Source organism: Platichthys flesus, chromosome 6 (assembly GCF_949316205.1).
Source record: "Platichthys flesus chromosome 6, fPlaFle2.1, whole genome shotgun sequence".
Lineage (NCBI taxonomy): Eukaryota > Metazoa > Chordata > Actinopteri > Pleuronectiformes > Pleuronectidae > Platichthys > Platichthys flesus.
Genome location: NC_084950.1, coordinates 20380908 through 20398030, shown reverse-complemented (window position 1 = coordinate 20398030; position 17123 = coordinate 20380908). Strand labels below are relative to the sequence as shown.

The 17123-nt window shown below is 41.9% G+C and overlaps 1 protein-coding gene across 3 annotated transcripts in view; it reads left to right on the top strand.

Moving 5' to 3' along the window:
* myo9ab (myosin IXAb) overlaps window positions 1-17123 on the top strand; it is a 129449-nt gene that overhangs the window by 47633 nt on the left and 64693 nt on the right. For all 3 annotated transcript variants that reach the window (XM_062390376.1, XM_062390377.1, XM_062390375.1), the window contains exons 3-4: window positions 15771-15865; window positions 15959-16021. In XM_062390376.1, coding sequence (XP_062246360.1) covers window positions 15771-15865; window positions 15959-16021 — 158 coding nt within the window. The remainder of the gene's footprint in view (window positions 1-15770; window positions 15866-15958; window positions 16022-17123) is intronic.

Below are 17123 nucleotides of genomic sequence, written 5' to 3'. Positions count from 1 at the left end.
ATGTTGGATACTGATGGTGAGCTGGACTGGAACCTGCCATTGGTTCTAATAGGCACAATGTCCACAAATGTCTCCACACCAGTTAGACAGACAGAGTGGACTGTGTGATTTCATCATGGTACATACTCTTCAATTTTATGCGTTGCTGCTCCATCATGACAGGGCTGTTCATTTGCAGCAGTTTGGATTAACTTTTATTTTACAGTTAACTGTGGATTGACCCTAAATGGGCAAAGAGTTTGTTGTTAGGATCCTGAGGTTTTCCACTCATGACTCAGAGTGTGTGTGTGTTTTGTTTGTGTGAGCATATATAGTATGCGTGTGTTTGTTTTTCAATCACATGTGGTGAGTGCTCCAGTGGCCTGTTGTAATGTTCACATCGGCACCGTGCATTTCTGCGGCATCGGTGGCTGCAGCCTGATGTAAAAATAGGTCAGGTTGCTGCTGGAGCATCATTCTGAAGTCTGACACACGTCAGACTTGAAAAGGAGACACAAAGCGATGGAGAGACGGAGAGGAGAAGTGAGTGATGAAAAAGATAATAAGGCTAAGAAGTAGATGCAGAAGACATGTTGAGGTTTAGGCAAAGGGAAGAAAGAAATAGTTGAGCTCAGTTTCCTGAGAATTTTTCCAGCTAATTTGAAATACAAAGAGGAAAGAGCGCTGTCTCCCGCCGATGTTTCCTTCCCCGACAGACACAGATAAGGTGGGAGGAAATGCCATTCTCCTTTATTGATTTAATTTGGCAGATCCACCGGTAGTACAGAGCACTGATCTAACTTCCCCACTTGTCCTTGCCCTGGCACTTTGGTAACACAATACTCAATCCATGAGCTCAGAGGTCGGACCATAATTCCATGTGTCCTGCCATTTTTGCTCTCGAGCTGCCTGCCGTTCACTGAGTTATGAACTGTAAGGTGACTCTCAGTTAAGGCTGGAGTTATTTCATGTGTTTTTGGACAATGTAGATATGGTAATGGACAAACTGGTTACTGGATTCATTGGCCACAAAAAGCTGTAAATCCACCATGTTTATCTATTTGAACGATGTGTGTTTTTTGCCTCGAGAAAGTCTTGATCTTAATATGGCAAGATGTTAAGCTAAATGCTGCCAACACAGGTATTTCGTCTTTTAAGACAATGTTCTCTCTGCAGCAGCACCAAGACAACAGTTGCACAGGTTAATACTATTTCTTTATTTTTCTTGAAGTGCAAATCAGTTATGAAATATAATCCAAGAATTGGAAGGCTTTTACAGCTATGAAGTCCAGAAACTGTCCTGAGTTTGCAGCAGGAGATTGTCTGCTCAGACGCCTTTCACAACAACAGAGAAGTCTGAGCTGTGGCGCCCCATGTCGAAGGCAGGAAGTTACTGATAAATTCCACTACACTGTTCTTGTTTTTTTGTTTACGTCACATCAACACTGGCATCGGCATTCACCATGAGATAGGTGCATGTCCTTTTTTCAGTTTTGCGTTCATTGCATCATCAACACGCCCCCGCTCTCTCTTGGTGAATCCTGTGTTCTCACAGTGAATGGCAGGAGCAACTCCACAGAATGTCCACAGCAACTGACTCAAACATTTGCATTTTCGCATGCAGCCACTTTGGATGATTTCTGGAGAATATTGGAAACTCTGTGCATTTTTCTCCAAAGCTCAGTGAGACGGAATTTTACTTTAATGGGGACATATCAAGAAAATTCCACTTTTTTTAGTGCTTCTACACGTTAATTTGGGTATCTGGTATGTCTACCAACTGAAAAACTCTGGAAAGATCAGTCTCACGTCACAATGAAATGGGAGTCTCTCTTAAATGGCCTTGACGCTGGACGAGCTCCTTGAGTTGGCCACATCACTTCACCACTGCATTGCCTAACAGGCTTGATTCAGAGGAACGAGAGAGCTGACAAAGGGCTCAACATGTGGCAGAGGTCGTGAATTAAGATTTGCCAACATAGTGTTAATGCGCAGACTGCTCTCCAAAGATCAGACAGAGTTTTCTTAAGGTCAGAGTCACCTTATACCCGTCTGGGAAAAACCTTATGTAGACTGAAACAGCACTGGTTGGTGGTGGCATACAACCACATGGCAGTATTTCTAGTTGACCTTTCAGACAAAACAAACCGTGTGTTTCTTTTTACAACTTTGTACAACAGATTTTTAGGCTGTGTCCCTCGTTTATGTTTCCTATCTTTGTAAAAGCGTTTCATCATACCTTGCATGATTTATCAGTATTTTATCTCTAACTCTTCTGGTTACACTTAGCTGAGCTCTTTGGGGTGCAAAGAGCAAGTAATCCAAGGTTTACAGTGAAATGTGACGCTGAGAGGTTTGTGATAACATTTGGAGTGGTTGGGATAAGTCAAAGAGGGAAAGGGGAAGTAGTTAATCTTCTTTAGTGAGTACTGTTGGAGGAAACTGTGTCCTTTTGATATATATATTTACAGGGTTAAAAAAGGACTAACAGGCCCATAGTGAATAAAGGTGCACAACAAGAACATTTAGTTCTACACATGTTTCAAGTGCATGTTTGAATTCATCTTTAACTGTGTTGAATTTGTAACCCTGACAGAGATGTTGCATAAGCGCCTAAATTCTCTTGTGTATCTTTTTTAAACGGGAGTATTTAAAGAGTTTGCTGCTGATGAGAAAAGAAAGAGTTAATGAAGTGACTTTATTGGAGGAGGAAAAGAAGATGAGAGAGAGGAAACGCCTGAGGTTGTAACCAGTAAACCCCCCCCAGTAAACAAAGCTCAAGCATGTACGCACTAAAAATAAATTGTAAACATACCAAAGAGCAATAGTAGACTACATAATTGGTACAAAAGCAAGCCACTAAAACATGAATTTTCTGGAAGCTCCATTTATAATTAAATATATTATTCTTGTGACTCAGTTGCATTAGTTTTATTTCTTGTTTCTTGTTCAAAAGGATGTGCAGCTTACAAAAACACATACATATTTGAAGCCGGCATATGACCGGCACACAAACATACACTCCTCCTGAGCCAGTTGCTCAGAACTGACTTAGTAATTAACATTTCATCTCGTGGAGTGTCAGACCTGTGTTTCTGTCGGGTTTTATTCCAACATTTTTTAATTCAACAACAAGAGTAAAAATAGATGCTGCACTGTTGCATGCTGCCGGCTCCACAAAAGAGTCCCACATAAATATAGTGTATAAAAAGTGTTAATGTACACAACCACAATGTGTTGGTTCGATTCGAGACAATGACCCTTGAGGCTCACCACCCCAGTGACAGCCTAATTGTTTCCCCATGTTTCCAGTCAAAATGCTTTGCTACCAGCTGCTTGCAGCTACATATTCAGACATAAACATAGGAGTAAAATGTTCTGTTGCAAGTTGAATGCAGGTGTCTCGAGACAGGATAGTTAAGGTAGGCAGTTTGTTTAGAGTTTAATGCTCCTACTACAGCACCCTCCCTTTTTATTTTGAAGTCATGTTGGTCAGACCAGATGGCAGTAATCCGGAGGCCGAGTTGAGAGGTTGTTCTTGTAGTTTGATGTTAGTGCAGTGTCAATTATAAACCTCTCTGTTGGAAAGGGCTGTTTTTTGGCATGTGGTGACGCTGGTTGCAGTTTTCTTTCTGAAACTGTAAAAGTGACCTGCAGAAATTGAGCTACGGCAAGACTGGTTTCAGGACTCAGTATGCAGAAGCCCTAACTGTACAATTAGTGCTTCAGAGTGCTGATCACTGTTGAACCAGATTACACCAAATTTGACACTGCACTTACTTGGGCCCTTAACAATACACCTGTCAAATATGAAGCAGATAAGATAAACGTTTCATGAGATATGTGTTCCACAGACAGACAGAGACTTCCTGAATTAGTAGATAGCTGAATGCTAGATGTGTTGATGGCTTTGTTTGTCTATGAGACTATGTTTGTAAAGGATGCAGATGAGTTTGGAGGCCGCATGTGTGATGCTGCATGGGTTGAATTAAGCTTTTTCAGAGCACCAGCAGGAGGGGGGAGACCTACAGTGCTTTTTATCCGTTAATGTAGCAGTGATGTGTTTATTGTCGACAAGCTATTTGATGTTGTTGAGCTATTCTTACCATGAATGGAGGTGGGTCCAGTGTGGGGTGTGTTGATGTGCAAATTACACTTTCCTTATACGGAAACGTCTCTTTCTGCCTTCTATGTCATTTTCTTCTTAATCCTCCTTCCTTTCCCTTGTGTGCCACTTTTCTATCTCTCCCTCCCCTTCCCTTGTCCTCTCCCATTTCTTATACTTCCCTGATGGTACCTGTCCCCCCCTCTCTCTCTTTATCTCCCTCCCTCTCCTTCCCTCCTATACTATCCCCCTCATCACTGGTGGAGGGTCTGTTGACAGTCCTGTGCAGTGGAAGGAGGCCTTTATTTGGCCTGTGTGTTCAGCCCTGCCAGTGAGATCCAGATGTGGCCCGACACTCCACGGGCTATCTTAACTTTTCCCCAAGCTGTCTACAGATGTGTGTTAGGCTGGGGTTTGCACTGTACTTTTCTCACACAGACAACAACCACATGGTCACAGGTTTGGATGCAGCAAACCTCTTTCCACAATGCTACACTGATGCTGCTGAGCCAGCAGGTTGTTAGCTACCAAAGGCTAATCACAAAAAAACAACACTGAGGAAACACTGCAGCTCGGAGGGATGCAAGTAAGAGAATGTGTCAGTTCATCCTAAAAACGTCACTGTTCGAGACCAGTAGTTCAACTTTATTTCTTCTGACTTGCCGTGACGCTGTGCTCAGTACGGAGTTACGTAAACATTACTTCTTACTCCGTATTGAAACTCCGTTGTGAAACCCCTTACTGTAACTCGGGACGTAACTCCTACATTGGCCGACTGTCCTGCTAAAACTTGAACAAACATGAGGACTGTGTAACTTACCCTTCAGAAACATCCTGTTGTAACCGACTGTAAATATGTGGCTGGTCTTCTATAGCTGCAAACATAACAACGTGACTTTCAGCTATGTTTACCAAAGTAATTGCGCCAGAATGAGACTGGTGCTAGGCCTGGTTGCGTGTCACTCAATGTGCAGTCAGCCAATCAGAGGCAGGGCTCAAGAGGCAGGCAGAACAGCCTGTTCTGTCTGAAGCTACAGAGAGAGGCAGAAGAGAGGACATAGAAATACACATTGCAGCAGTTTTTTTGATGTAAAACCCCTGATATATCATCTTAGAGCTACCACTACCTCAAATTAAATCCCTGTGGGCCCTTTAAGTGTTTTGTTGACTGAAACACATCACCCACCTTTTCATCGGCAGAGTGTTGAGTAGATAATGAGTGAATGAATTTTCATCTCTGGGTGAACTATCCCTTTAAGCAACACCAGGTAGAACCAATTTGATTTTCAACCATATGAGGAAATGGTGGACATTCCTTACATGCGATGTAATACCTTAATACTGGGATGACGTTATGACTTTCACTAATTAATATATACAGTCCCTGACTACTGATGCATTACGGAACAGTTCCATAGCCAGGAGAAGGCGCACAGCCTGGCCGCAGCGCCATCAATTCTGGGGCAGACACCTGGGAGACACAGCTCCATTAAGTACACCTGTTACATGTTTAGACCATGAAAAGTTATTTATTTACAGTTTTGAGCAGCTCTGTCAGTAATTTACCACTCCTCTCTTTGTCTCTATCATTCGCACTGTGCGCTTCACCAAGCGCGTCAAGCCTTACGGAGCGCGCCGCCATCTCCTCCAGTATCTCGTCATGGATCTCATCAAAATTCATGATTTTCTGTGGTTACTTGTTTTGAGTCATCCAGACAATATCCTGCTGTTTTCTCACCTGGACTCACTAGGACACTATCCAGAGTTTCCACTAGAGGGCTGGCAGGAAAAACTTGGAGAATGACCACAGCAACTCACTGCGACATTTGTGTTCTCATATACAGCACCGCCGGATAATCTTAGAATACTTATGGCATATTTTCAATGCTTTAGTTGCCACCTGACAATAAACCAAACGGAAAAGAAGATGCTCTTATAGGGATAGTTCACCGAAAAAGGCACTGGTAGCACAGAACAAAAATCACACTGTCACTTGAGACGTGATGTTTTTATTCATATTTGAGGAAAGACGTCATTTTCCCGAACTTCAGCAAAGTGATTTTGCTGAATCCAGAACTTGGCTTAGGTATCACAGTCGTGCCTTTCATCTCCAACACTAAAAACAAAAACTGTCCACATCGACCAAGGGCTTGGAGCACACATTAAATTGTATGTTTGCAGTGTAGCTATATTGAATCTGGCTCAAGATCAGCAAGATGTATGAAAGCAAGTGTCTCTCTTTTTCCTTTCTTTTTAAATGTTAATTGATGTAAGACAACACCTTGAAGAATGATTATAAGCTGAATGAATCAACAGTTTAAGACAAAGTTTAGGTTTAAGGTCTTTGACTAAGGCTGCAACTAGGGATTCATTATTTTCTAAATTATTCATTTGGTCTTTTTACATCAGAAAACAGGGAAATATGTTGATCAAATTTTCCTAATATCTTATTTCATCTCATCAATAAAACAATCGCTGTATATTCTTTTGTTGAGACACTAAGTTGGGGTCCACGTCTTTTATCCAACATGTCCGTCTGTGTGTGTGTGTTTGTCATGTATTATTTGGTGTCTCTGGCTTCCTGGACCATATAGGAACTTGCATGACTTTCTCTTTGCAGAGGTGTGTCCTGTGTTTGCTCATGATTTGTGTGCTTGCATGGGAGTAAATGGAGTAACGGGCCCCTGTTGAAAGGACGACCCTGAGACAACCACAACACACAACAATGAAGAGCTACAGATGATTAATAGTGGACACTCATGCAGGCACATCCTGTACAGATGGCCACTCCAGCTTCTTTCTGGATGAATAGGAATGTGTAGATGCAGTAAGACACGGCTGAATCGCTCCAATATGTTGTTCTGAATCTCCATTTATTTAGTCACAAAATGCAGGCGTGTAAAAACCATGCATATATGATACACGCGCAAGAACAGTAACTGCCAGTGCTAAACCATTCTTGCGAGGGTACATTGTTTAGACGAGCCTGTCTTACCCCTTTCCCCTATTTACTTGTGTTGATTGTAATACAGAATTGGCTAAATGTACCTCGTTTTTCTCCAACTCCAACATTTCCCTGACATATTCTCGATGATTTTGCTGCCCAGAAGGTGGTTAGAAGATCATAGACCAATCAAAAGAGGGTAGCATCTGCCACTGTCCCTGCCTCCAAAGTCTCAAAATTAGACTTGAGGAGTGAGTGACATGTGAGGCAGCATTGTGAGCGCGTTGGGCAGGGCGAGTTCACACTGTTTTCAGCCCTATGCTTTCGTAACTGCTGTTGTGCAAGTAGAGCAGGATTGCTTGAGGACACTGTTCTATGCATTTGTATAAAGTGTAAGTATTTCCACAGTAGCCGAGCCAAATGAGACCTGCTTGTTTCTTTACACAATAGGCTAAGACATATGAGCTTGGATGAGGATCACTGGATGTTTACTCACATTTGTTCTTTAACCGATCTTATGTCTTCACTGATACACACTTAAAGTCAGTGCTGTACTTCTCTCCACTGTAAAGTATATTAACACCTGCTTGTGTGCAACCGCATACAGTATATTCATAATAAGCATTTGATATATTAACAGCTGTGTCTGTTCTACCCTTCTGTGGATGCACAGGCCAGAATCAGCTCGTTGCCCATGTTATAAACCTCCTTGTGGTTCAATTCGACAACAAACAGTGGGCATATTTCAACTGGATGATCCTCACCTAGCATGTCAAACACCAATCATTTGGCCGGGCGGTAACTGCCTGTGCTCACCACATGAAACAAACCTCCATCTCAGTGTGTCATCTAATAGCAGGGCACTATTAGCCAATAACTACAACCACATGGAGAGCCATGATGAAGCTGGCTCTTCAGAGAGGTGAAACCGAAGCCAGTCCACTACATGGTCTCTAATGTGTTAAAGTACAGTTTAACCGTTGATGCGTTATTTCGAGTCAACTTTAATTGTCAATTAAGGGAAAAATGTAGTTGCATATCGTTTTTTACATCAGAGATACTGTCAAAACACAGTACACTCCCTCTGCATTCACCATTATTGCGATAAAGAGCTTAATACTGTGTGAAAAAAGTTTATGTTTTTTTTAACCATAAATGCAACATGTGATATGATATATGTGTGTTTGCTGATTTTCTCTCCCACATAGGGCATGGCGAAAAAATCTTGTTACAATGATATTTTTCACATCACTCGATATCGATATAAATCGCGATATAAATCATCACCACTGAACTGAGGTGCTTTACTTTGCTCAAGTGAACAAGTGATTCTGCTCCTCTGTTTTTTCTAATCACTCACATTTAAAACTGATCTTTGTAAAAACCTGCTGAATTCATAAATTTATGTTCCTGCGTAAATGGAGCGTCACTTCTTCTGCAAGAATGATGTTAAAACACGGCTTTGATTCCTAATCTGGAAGTGAGGAGGAACAGAGTCTCTGAATGAGGTCTGTCCTGGTCTTGAAGCAGCGGTGGTTCTAATTATGCAGTGGTGGAAACCAGCGAAACGATGAAAGTAGTGGAAACATGATTATGTTCAGTCTCTGCGTCGTCCACATCGATGCATCAGCCCAAACATTAGCAAATGTGCTGCTACTCCTACGTGCTGTGTGCCTCAACCTAACCTGACGGGGCTGTAACTCAATTCCAGCCACATGATTGGTTCGGCCCGGCGCCTTTCAATTATCATTAGCCATTCGTGTTGCCTGTCCAAACGTGGATATTATGAGTTCTATCGACGTTATATCGACCATGTCTTATATTTCTGTCTAGGAAAAGTTACTTTATATCCCGATAATTATTTCTATTTTTTAATCGCCCAGCTCTACTCCCACAATATATTTGTTCTTCATTTTTACCCTTTATTCTTTGTATGGATTAAACAAATAAGATATAATGTGTTAATTATAACAGTTTAATAAAGTTTCCATTTAATCGCTAAGGTGCCATGAAGCTAGTTTATTCATTGGTTTATTTAACAGTAGCCTGTCATCACCAGATTAATTTACAAACCCCTTGATATCAAAGGGGTATCCGGAAGTAAGAAATGACAATGAAACTCTGGCTGTGTGTGTTTGTGTGAATATTCATCCATTTCCTATACCACTTATCCTTTGAGGCTTGTGAGCCAATCCTAGCTGACACAGTTTGACATGACACAATTTTACATTGTGAACCCTGGACAGGCCACACATCACAGAGCCAACATACAGTCAAACTCAAATTTACATCTACAATCCATTAAGAGTTTATTAACCTAACCCAACCTGAGAGGAACAGGAAACCTTGCTGTGAGGCGACAATGCACCACACCACCGGTTCCTTTGTAAACCAAACACATCCCTACCTTTCTGCGCCTGCTGTTACGAGGAGGCCCCTCCAGTGTGTGACCTGTTAGGATTACGTAACTGTACTCATCTTCCTCTGTTCTCACCTCCTTCCCCCTCCCTTCTTTCCTCTTTTCCTAGAAAGGGGAGCTCATCCTGTGTGTCTGAATGAAAGGAACTGAGCGAAAACACATAGTCCGGGGAGTGAGATGTTACAGGGATGCACAGAGAGAAAGATAAATAGATGAGATGCAATGAAAGGACATTCTGACCGACTTGACCTCATTAGCTGTGTCCACATTATGTAGAGTCCCTTTTAGAACTTACACTCACTTACACATGTGCATTTCATTTAGTCCACACGACATGAGACAAAAAGTTAGATATTTACAAACGCCTTCAAAAGTGCAGATTTTCAAAATCTCCTGTTTCTGAGTTTCTGTGTGTAAAAGTAAAACAGAGAGTAAGGGGAATGACAATTTAGCGTGACTGCACCACGTTATTGTCCTTCACAGGCATCTGCCTGACCCCATAGTACTTGGACCACAGCGTTCTTCCCTGGTATTTTATTGATCAATTATGTAGACTTAATTGGCACCTGGCATGCTTGTTTGAGCGTTTGTAGTTTTCGTGTTCTCGTCTGGACAGAGATGTTTTGTAAGATAAAGGTGGTGTGGATGGAGCTTGTGAACGTCCACCTACATGTGATAGTAGTTTATCAGTTTGTTTTTGAGTGTCTCTAAGAGATTAAGGAGGTAGGGCATATTTTATGAATGTTAAAACTTGCTGCTGTGAAGGACTGCGATCTTCACAACCACCTGCTCTCCTGCGAGTTTGTGTGTTTTCGAGCCGGGCCAAAGACCCAGGCAAAGGGCTGGTGTTGAAGCCAGACAAACACACACACACACACACACACACACACACACACACACACACACACACACACACACACACACACACACACACACACACACAGTCAGGTCTGTTTTTACAGCTTGCCATGTGAGGCTATGCTGCATCTGTTAGCGAAGGAATGCAATGTGATGTCATCTTGCTGAGCTGCGAGCGCCCCTGTGAACATGGAAGTAGTAAAGCCTGACACATCTCTGGGTCTAAAAACAGACTCCGATGACCCCGAGGGAGAATCCACACAGCATGAAATCATTCTCAGAGACTGTTTTTAAGGCAGTTCCTCTGCTCCACATGCAACTTGAAACATGAATAAAATATAGTTGGACAGAGGTGATGAGATCGACCCCAAGGTTTTGGGTTATGGTCCTTGAGAGGAAATCTTGTTTAATAAAGACAATTGATAATAGTAAACGTAAAAACGGCCCATGGAGTCCGAGATCTACAACACACAATGGCTCCATGTTGCATGTTTGATTTATGATATGAACATATCTCTCTATTTTTCTTTCATCATAGATCAGTAATGAATGTTTTTAACTTCTCTGCCCGTGCTAGCTAGCTCAACACACTGAGAACGAAAGAGGTGTTTGATGTATGGTCTCCCACAGACTGGGACATGGTTTTTACTCACCTTGCAGACTAAACTATTAGGTCAAATATATCATCAAAGCACCTCACGCTCTAGCAAGTACACATACCCTCAGATCACAGTGCACTCACATAAGCGGTTGTGTAAGTATATCTGCAATGTGATTTGTATATGTAGTGTACATGCTGTACACACTGTTATGATAACTTCCTCATCAGGACATCAATCTGTTGGTCACCAACAACTTGCTGGTTTTGTGTGATTATATACGCTACTGCCTAGAGTGGAGTTCAGGCACCAGTGATGTCAACCAAGAATCAGGGAGCAGTAAGACATAAAAAATAGGTCTCAGTTGCACAGAGCATCTCACTTATGTAGAAAGAACAAGTGTGGCACTTGAGAGAGCTGTCATCATATCACCTTAAGCTAAGCATGCACTGGACAATTTAAAAAAAGGCTGTTGAATTCCAACTCATGCTGTACAAGTAAATCGTCTGCGATGTGAAACCGAAGTTCATTATTTATGTGCTCAGACTGTACGATCTGGTCGTCAGCCCCAGCCTGACTGCTCACACCGTACGTGTAAAATGGCAGCTTGGAAAGCTATGGGGGCCATTCTGATCACATTGGGAAAAAAACTATTACGTGGGCAAGAAATATGAATGTGTTGGAACTGGAGAATAAGTCGTGCAGCGTTCATTGACTCTGATTGAGACCACACTGTGGTAGAAACGTTTTCTATTCCTTGTGTGCCAATGGCGCACCATTCAAAGCATAGTTAAATGTCCAGAGTGTGACTGTGTGGAGAAGTGGAAATGATGTATCTTGAAAAGACCTCAAGTGATGTCAGATGAGTCACTGTCATTTGGAGCTAAAAAATAAGTTGTAGGCAGACAGAAATTCATTTACCAGAACTCTGTAACTACATCAACCACCACTAGCATAACAATTTGTTGGTAGTCAAGTTGCATTATGGGCAATGAAGCCCGCAGATTTTGAGATGGAAAAATAATTTGTTGACTAATAATGATTGTCTATTTGTAGTGCATCGATTCTGAGCCGTTTTTTAAGATCTACCTGTTGTAGAGGCCTGAAAGGAGCCAACCCCAGAGGTCACTGCTGATAAGCTGTCCAGCTATGGAGGATGTCTTTGAAAGGGGTTTAAAACCTTTATTATTTTAGGTTAAACACAATAACAAAATCTAGAAGAAGTTGTTCAACGGATTCCCTGTAGTGCTTGCCTCCGACCATATAATGTTTGACAAGGACATTCATTTTGAGGGTGATAATACTATAATGATATTTCAGTGATTGTCAAATTGACAACACACACACCCATCTACGAACCAATCAGCAGCACACGTAGGTTTATTTCGTGAGGTCCATTTATTACAATGTGAAACGCAAACTAACCCGATCAAATGTAGACAATGTAACAAAGACATGAATCTTGGCTTGGACTTTCAGGTGTGAAAACACCTTGGCTCTTACCCAGGTCCCCCACATAATGTCAGCTTCCTCTGACCTGAATATTCAGGCAAGCAAAAAATATAATAAAAACAAAACAAAAAACTCCTGAAACAAGCCAACTCCATCAGCTGGGCATCAGCCCTCTGCAGCCAGCATCAATAATTTGAACTACTCAGCAGTCCATGAAACGAAAAACGAGCTAATGGAAGAGAGCCCAGCCGTCGTTTTGGCACAGCTACACTTGTTTTTTATAAACTAGGTCAGCTAACAGTTTCTGAGTGGGTTAAGGGAAATGCTGCCGCTGTACTGGGGAGAAAGGGGAGGAAAGTGAGAGTGAGGAGGAGAGCACCAGGTTATGGGCATTTGGTGTTTTGAGTGGATTTTAGCTCCTGCCTTTAGGAAAGTCTTGACATGCTAATTAACGGCCTGGCTTCGATCGACCCGCTCCTCTCAACACTTAACATGTTAAATCCTCTTTTAAAATAGCAGCACCACTCTTTGCTTCCTCTGAGGAGCTGGGGTTTTGTGCAGCGGCAGAGGAAACAACTGGCTAAGGTAATATGACAGCGTGGAAGAGCCCACGGGGGCTAACATAGTGCATAAGCATAAATTAGCATACAGTCACTATCAGGCCTATGCTTCCATTTGGACATAAGGACACACACACACACACGCACACATATGCACAGCATGATTAAGCCACAGGGTCATCACATTTCATTCAGCATAAAATCTAACATATGGCTGGTTAAGCACTGTTTCTTTGATTTGTGTAAATGGATGCTGTAGTGAGCTGTTTTTATCACTCTCACGCTGGTGATTTCTGGACTCCATATGGCTCAACAGGCTTTATATATGCACCGAGGGCTGGGGTTAATTCAGTTTGTATTGAGTCATGTAAGATTTCAAATTCAAATTTAGTCCTTGAAGTCTGTGGGAACTGCAAATGTGTTGAACTGATATGTTACCTCCAGCTAAGTTTGCTTTGTTTCCAAACAAAAATCTAAGCAATGTGTCAAGAGTGATTTAATGATAGTTATTGAATGGTTGAATTCCTGCTTTGAAAAATCACTGTCTTACAGTATGTAATATATAAACCATTCGATTTTAAAGTTTTGTTGCCAGACTCCCCCTACCCTGTTTCACTTGAACATAAATATCCCTGTATCTGTTTTGAAGACACGTGCTGTTCTCCTTAGAAGGAATTTCTCTTTTTTGTCCTGAATAGAAACTATAGTCCGAATGTGGGGGAAAGACAAAGATAAAGTTGAAACTGCTGGTGTTTTTGTTTTATTCAGGCTCACCCTGATCTTTCTTTGTATTCTTGCTTTTCTTTTACTTTTGAGTCTATACACAAATCTACTTGTTTAGCATGCACACACACACACACACACACACACCCCTCTCTATTCTCTGTGTTTGCTACCAAAAATGCCAAAGTGGAAATATGGTCCCACTGAATGGCCTCTCCTGCATTTATCCAGAAATGGTTGAGGATAACAGCTCTATCATTATCATGTGAATAGCAGTTTCAATTTACATTTTGGATGGAGGGAGTTGAAGGAGAACTTCACAGTTAGTCCTCTCGTTCCCTCTCTGTGGTTGACTTATGTGTCTCAGCCTTTATTTTCAAAACCCCCCTCAATAAGGATGTGGAGGAGAGGAAAGAGAGATGGATGTATTTGAAGAATTAGATAATGAAGGGATGGAAAATGGGCAGAGGTAAGACCCAGAAAAGGAAAGACCCAGAAAAAGAGAAAGATCCACCTCTCCTCCCTGTCTTTACTGTCCTCAGCCTGTTTGCTGATGGGCCTGATGAATTAGTGTCAGGTTGGCCGCGTTGGTAGTGGGAGGATGTTTTTGAATGAATCATCAAAGCTTCGTTCAAGAGCAGGTTCTTGCTTTTATTAAGCGTGTTATTCCAGAGCTGTCGTGTTTACCCAGCAGCCACAATCAATTACCTGACACCCACTTCATTCTGTCCCTCCCTCCCTCCTTCGTTTCTCCTTCGCTCTGCTGTTTATTAGTCATTTATCATAACTCCCAGATACTGACTGCAACAGCTTTAAACTTCACGCCTGCTTCTGTGAACTGCAACTGCTGAAACATGAAAAAAATTATTCTCTGCCTCTTTAATTTCTCACATTTCTCGTCTTTCCCTCTTTACGCTTCTTTGCATTTTCTCTTCTTCTTCTTCTTCTTCTTCTTCTTCTTCTTCTTCTTCTTCTTCTTCTTCTTCTTCTTCTTCTTCTTCTTCTTATTCTTCTCTTTTTCAATCATCCCCTCGTCATCATACTCTTCCTAATCTCATGTGGAAATCTTTTTCCTTTCCTCTCATCTTTTGTCTTGTTTTCTCCTCTTTCCTTTCATCATCTTCTCTGTCCTAGATGATCTTCCATCCCTTCAGTCTTCAATGACTCTCCTCTCCTCTCCTCTCCTCTCCTCTCCTCTCCTCTCCTCTCCTCTCCTCTCCTCTCCAATGGAGCCTATCAGACTCCTAATAAGAGGTTGAACGAGGGGGTTGAACAGGGGCTTCTAATGATGGACTCTGTGTGTGTGTGTGTGTGTGTGGGTGTGTGTGTGTGTGCGCGCCATCATAGGAATTTGGCATACTAGTCTGCATGGTTGACGTGCCTGTGTGTGTGAGATAGATTGGGAACTTTTTTTTTCTTCTCCCAACACATTTTTTCACTTTGGTCCACAGTTCAGTTCCCATCATTAAATTTGCCTGCGCATGTTCAGTATTTTAAAACCCTGTAGACTAAAATGTGTGCCAGAGATACAGCTTGTTGATTGTCCTATTTGGGAAAATCATTTAAAGCTGTTTTCATACAAACTCTGCACCCGATTGTCAATACACATATGAAGAATGAGGAGATCCTCAGAGTCACACGCATTTGTAACAGGAACATCTCAGGAGCATTTAGGCCAGAGGTGGTGTCGCAGTGAAGCATGCAGGAGGGAGAAGACAGCACATTGACACCAACATTGGCTCTCATCACCACAAACTCTCCAATTTTGTTTCTACAAGTTGAAATCTTTTCTCCAGGTCTTCAATGTGTATGACACTTCCTCTTCATCGAGATATATTTCTATTCTTTTAAATTCTTTCCTCTGGAGCTTTTCCTCGACAGTTCTGTTCTTACATACCGTCCCTTTTGATCAGTTCAGGGGAATATGCAGCCTTCAGTCCATGTCTGAAAGCAGCTATAGTGTTAAAGTGTTGAAGAATGGTATGTGAACTTTCCATGCACGTGTCAGTGCTAAAGACATTTTCACCTGGAGTCTTGTTCAGTGTCAAGCTGCTGTACCTGCCAATCATCACCTGTGTCTATGCTTACACGTTGACCCCGGAGGTGACTCTTTCCATTCTTTCCTCCTCAGGCCTTTGGGAACGCCAAGACAGCCCACAACAACAACTCCAGCCGCTTCGGAAAGTTCATCCAGGTCAACTACCAGGAAAGTGGCACTGTCAGGGGGTGAGAAACACATATGCTTATGATTCACATGTACAGAAATGCCTTAACGTAATGGGGAGCGGAGCTTTTTCTTACTGTGCGTGGTGTTTTCAGAGCCTATGTGGAGAAGTACCTGCTGGAGAAATCACGCCTTGTGTACCAGGAGCACAATGAGAGGTGAGTGGTGACAACAGTGACACTTGTTCAAAGTCGGCCATTAATTTGCAATGTCTGCCTGATTTTTTACATGTGATAATCTTAAGAGGACCCAAATTAGGATGTGTTTGGACGTAAATCAACCTGACAACTAAAAAAGTCTGCTCCCTCATGAAATTTACCCATTTCAATAATAATTCTCTAAGAAATAGAAATAATTAACTCTAAGTCACCCTGGCTGATGTGATGCTGCCATAAATAATCTCCATCTGAAATTGGAAACACTGACATCCATATTCCCACTAGTTTCAAAGATATGATGTCAAATCCATATCTCCGGTGTCAGGGTTTTCTATCGAAGAAACTCAATCCTGAAACAGCCTCCACTTCCTCTGCAACAGGAAGATATATCAGGGGGCCATCAGAAATAACCTTCTGCCCTTTCCATAGCCATCATTCTGTGTTTGGTCATTTATGGAAACAGGACTTGCTTGTATCTAAATAAATAGCTTTATTGAGAAACAGGAATCTCCTGGAACAGAAGAAGACATATACATTGGGAGAAATGTCATAAAGAGATTGTCTATGTTTTTTATTTAATGTTAACAGCAACTTCTCATCACTTTAACACAGTATATAAACCAGCTACATTTGAGTCTCCTCTCCACATGAAGGAGTCTTCACCTGCACACACACTTTTAAAATCATCTTTATTCTAATAATAATAATACCAACACCTTTTTTGTTTCTCCACCAGCTCACAGTAAAGAAAAAACAGAACAGAAAATGTCTTTGTTAGGGAAGAAAGCACAACTCCAGTGGTCATCTTATCCCTCTCACCCTGATCGGCCTCAGGTTTCCATTTCATCCTGATGACAGGCCCTGGCGGCCATATTGATAGGGTAGAAACTAAAAACTGGACCTCCCAGTCGGCTCAGACCTGGAACTGTGAGGTGGTGGGAGGGGGAGGCGGCTGATGATATACTACAAACTATCTTAAATCTTTAAGCCTGTTCGGTGACAGGTTGCCTTAGTATGACCCCAGTGAAGGAAAAATAAATAGAAGCGAGGGGAGGAGCTGAGCTTTCCATGGTTGCTGTCAGGGTTTATGACTCCACACTTT